Source organism: Sinohyriopsis cumingii, chromosome 14 (genome assembly GCF_028554795.1).
Source record: "Sinohyriopsis cumingii isolate HCF-2022 chromosome 14, ASM2855479v2, whole genome shotgun sequence".
NCBI lineage: Eukaryota > Metazoa > Mollusca > Bivalvia > Unionida > Unionidae > Sinohyriopsis > Sinohyriopsis cumingii.
In genome coordinates, this window is record NC_142974.1 from 117,329,310 (window position 1) to 117,334,331 (window position 5,022).

Consider the following 5,022-nt stretch of genomic DNA (forward strand, 5'->3'; position numbering starts at 1 on the left):
CATTTGCTGATTTGTAATACTGTACCTTGACCAGCATATAAATAATTTATTACTTCATATGCGACGATGGTTCATATCTTGTCAAGTTAAGGGGAGATAACTTACAAAGCAGAGAGTAAAAGGTGATATGATACTTTATCAGTCTTGAAAAGCAAAGGCATCATTTGAAACTAAATGTGACCTTTTGATATGAAACAGTATACTCTGTCCAGCTTAGTGTCAAGGACTTACCATCATTGTCATTGTTCTAGAATGGTCCTGAATATTTTGAATATCACATTGTCACCTAAACCTTGGGGGTATAACTCTGGACAGCTATCCCTAAGTAAGGGGGTATAACTCTGGACAGCTATCCCTAAGTAAGGGGGTTCAACTCTGGACAGCTATCCCAAAGTAAGGATCAAACTATTTATGTTTGGGACTGAAGTCGCCGACAGTGGGGCCAATCATTCTGAATGAAAACGCAACAATGAAGGAGATGATTCATGTGAACATTTACTAGCAGATGTTGTTGGCAAGCAATCACAAGGACAATGAACAGAGTAGCAAAATATGATTACTACAACCTGAATGAAAGTGGAAAAGAACATATGTGACTATGACATTCTTACTGAAATCGATTAAAAAAAAACAGGTACATGTATGTTAACGAAATTGAAAAGAAAATGTTTGTTCACAATAAAACAAAAATAAACATACCTGGAAAAGTTGCGAGCAGTCTCTAGCAAACAACTGGAATATCACATATGAAAAAGAAAATTTGTGGTTCGAATGTGTTCCGAATAAAACAGAAAAACATACCTGGACAAAATTGTGCGCACACTATAGTAAATAAATGGATTATCACATATATGTCATTAAGGGTTATAAAGAGGTTTTCACATTTTAACTGTCAAGAAAAGAGTCACAACAGTCCGTCTTTTGTTACATCATACTTGGCTGATATAGGTGAAAAGGTGATTTCCTTGTACGAAAGTATATGTTGCAAACGTTTGTACTCTACACTCAGTTGGTAATGTTTGCAAATTGGCAGTATGCTATTGGTGATCATAATGAACTTCACAGTCAATAAATGCCATAGATAAACACGCAGATGAATATGGTTGTCTGAGCATAATGTATACATAGTTGAATACAGCACTCCCTAAGTCACAAATACATAATGAATACAACAGTTCCTGTGTCATGAATACATATATGAATACAGCAGTTTCAGAGTCATGAATACATAATGAATACAACAGTTCCTGAGTCATAAATATATAAATGAATTCAGCAGTTGCTGAGTCAGGAATACATAAATGAATACAGCAGTTCCTGAGTCAGGAAAACACAGATGAACATGGCAGTTCCTGAGTCACGTATTGCCCCATCTGCTAATGGCATATAGACAACAAGGATACCTGATGACCTTGCCAAGTCAAGAAAGCAATGTTTGTAGGCCTGCTGTCCTAGAATTAATGCTGTCTTCTAGGTGAATACATCCACATTAGGAATTCCATCCAGGCTTGGTGAACAGTCTTTTCTAAGCAACACACATGTTATTACATCTTCATTAAGACATTTCTAGTGATCTGGCCCCAATCTTTTGCTGCTCCAAAAATGTTTTACTGCAGCACGAACATTGAATCTCTACCTGAAATTTGTTGACCCACACAATGGTTGTAGTCCTGTTAAAATTCAGACCTATGTCAACTTGTGAAGGAAAGCATTCTTCCCTTAGCGATAGACTACCCCATCATCGGTTCACCAAAATTGTATCTTCCCTGCCCACTGGATAAATTTTCCGGCCACCAGGTACACTCAGTTTTATTATGGTCCATACGCTTCTCGCACTACCCATGCTTCTTACTCACTCTTAAAGAGGTATACCTATACATAACACTAGGGCAAGTGAAAGGAGAACATATTGGAATGACAGGAATATCCTGATTAAACCAAATCTCAAATTCCTCTTCATGGATGTACTGCTACAGCTCCTTGGAAAAGGAGGCAACATTTTTTAAATGGTTTACGAAGTAACAAAACCAAATCAATCAAAGATTAAAAGAATATCAAGGTCTACATGGCTTCTACGATACCTTTTTCATAATCAGAACCGTGTCCTTTCCAAAAATATTCAAATATAACAATAAAACTAGAAAGTTTACAAATTGTAATAATTAAACATGTTACATATCTCAAAATGAGTAAAAGTATGCTTGGCACCTTAATCCATCCAAGACAATCAATACTGATAGCACCATTAACTGCAACATGCATTTTTTGTGTTACCTGTACATATCGTGATTCATTATTATAAAGAACTTTGACAGAAATTTAAATCATTGAACCAATTTGTTATTTAAAACTCAGTATAAATCTACAACATATTAGCAGTTATATAACCTTGTATTCATTTAATTAAACCTTAAAATGCTTTGCATAGTGAATTACACATTTCTGATAACATTACTATGTTGACAATTTAATAAGACTGAATTTGTACAGACTTGGCAAACTTAAATATGGCAATCTACAGTGAATTGCTACAGATTTGGTAAACTCAAATAAGGCAATCTACAATGAATTTGTACAGATTTGACAAACTCAAATATCAAATATGGCAATCTACATATTTAATTCCAACCAGGTATGAAGGCTCACAAATCAATGATAAAGTTAGTACTGTGGCTAAATAATTCTTTTACATATTTCAAACATCATGTTAAAAGTCATGCTTGACAATTCTCCACATATTCCATATGTTTGCCAGTGTGTATATTGTACATCTTGTCCAATTAGGACTCACAGCAATTAACTCATTGATGCATTTCTCTTGCTTTGTTGCATACACCCTTCTCATATGGGACAAAGGCCATTTTACATTTACAAGCAAAAGAATCATCTGGCACTTTAATGCAATGCCATGACCAGCTCCCTTCAGAAGCTCCAACAGACTGACCACTAATATGCTGTTCATACTATGTTGTTTATACAGACAAGAAGCAAACTAACCAATCAGAAAGTTGTTTACCACTTGTCATACATTAGAACAATCCAGCATGAACAGCAATCATGGTAGCTTCATTACACAGTGAACAAAACTCAACAGGTAATCCTGGTTCAAGGTTACCTAAGTGGCAAAATATTTGTAAAATGACAATAACACATTAATTGCAATGATTACTTTATTTCACTTATTAATAAACTACATAAAATAATAAAATGCCTACTTCTGCCTAATTAAAACATGAATATATACAATTATAAAATATATGATCCTGCTACAATACAAAAAGGATTTATTAGTGTATCTTCAAATGTATACGCCGACCTGAGTTCCGGCTAAACAGTGTCTAACATATGTCTAACATATTTCAAATTTGTTTGGTTAGTCAACAGTGTGTATCCTCAAGTGATTCAACAGATGAAACCTCTTGCTAAACAATTTCCCACATGTTTTACATTTGTATGGTTTGTCACCAGTGTGCATTCTCAAGTGATTCGACAAGTGGGACTTCTGGCTAAACAATTTCCCACATGTTTCACATTTATATGGTTTCTCTTCAGTGTGTAACCTTTTGTGCATGGTCAAATGAGAGTTTTGGCTAAACAATTTCCCACATGTTTCACATTTGTATCGTTTAGTCCCAGTGTGTACTATTTTGTGTTTGGTCAAATTAGAGCTTTGGCTAAACGATTTTCCACATTGTTCACATTTGTGTTGTTTGTCACCACTGTGTATCTTCAAATGTTCCGACAAGTGAGACTTCTGTCTAAAGAACTTCCCGCATGTTTCACATTTGTATGGTTTGTCACCAGTGTGTATCATCAAATGTCTGGAAAAATTACTTTTCTGGTTGAACAATTTCCCACATACTGCACACTTGAATGGCTTAGTACCAGTGTGTATCCATGTGTGTACGGTCAAAGTCTTATTGTAGCTAAACAACTTTCCGCATGTTTCACATTTGTATGGTTTGTCACCGGTGTGTATCCTCATGTGTATGGCCATATAATGTCTGCTGGTGAAAACTTTGCCACATATTTCACATTTGCATTGTGTGTCTCCACTGTGTAGTTTGACTAGTTCCATTTTATTACACCCTGTACGTGGTCTACTGTATAACTGACGTGTGTGTTTATCCCAGTATGTAGCCTTGTGTAAATTAGCGGTCGGCACTAAAGTCTTACTGTACATCCCCGTTTGTTTGTACCACTCTACCGATTAAAAAACGAGAACGTTTAATGTGATAAAAAGTGCACAGAACTAAGCCTATTTAATCACTGATTTATAAATTCTAACCTGAGTGTAACCAAAATGGCACTAATGCTGACATCCCCTGTACCATTTTATGCTTGACGCACTTTCCGTACCAACACGACCCCATATTGCATATACTATAGGCTAGTTTATTTCCATCAGACAACATAATGACGTAGTTCTTCCTGTTCGGCAACTGCCTGACAATTCCGTAAATTAGTTAACGTTGAGAGTTTGGAAATATATCCCTTTGCATACATGAACACAGAAATTAAACCGCTCGTTAAATCCACATGAAAAGCAAATTTGTCATTACTTTCTTTGATTGAGTCGACATTGTAAATATCGGAAGCAGACGACTTATGTACGTACAGCTGTAGTCGTGATACACCCCTTTGCTGAAAATGGACTTGTCCATAAACTGGCAATGGATCCCAGCATGTTTTCTATTGTACTGAAAACTTCGTTAAGCATGAAACGCTCATAAGATGACGGTGTTAGGGCCACTCTACTCACAATCAGGTTAGAAACTGTAAATCAGTGAATGAATTGACTAAGTTGCTTCCACTTTTTATCACGTTAAAGGTTTCCATTATTTAAACTGGTGATGGTGGGGGTGTACAAACAAACAGACTATAGATGAAAGGGACAGTTTGTAGGGTGGCACGATTTACCCCAATTCACCCAAATACTACCCAAATACACCAAAATACTACCCAAATGCACCCGAATGCTACCCAAATAATGCCCAAATATACCAAAATACTGTCTTTAAA

The 5,022-nt window shown here is 36.0% G+C and overlaps 1 protein-coding gene across 1 annotated transcript; it reads right to left on the reverse strand.

The window, feature by feature from the left end:
* Positions 1 to 519: 519 nt before the first annotated feature.
* On the reverse strand, positions 520 to 4,314 carry LOC149784674 (uncharacterized). The gene has a single exon (XM_089932721.1). The coding sequence runs from the start codon at positions 4,181 to 4,183 to the stop codon at positions 3,374 to 3,376; it is 810 nt and encodes a 269-aa protein (XP_089788847.1). The 5' UTR covers positions 4,184 to 4,314; the 3' UTR covers positions 520 to 3,373.
* Positions 4,315 to 5,022: the final 708 nt, after the last annotated feature.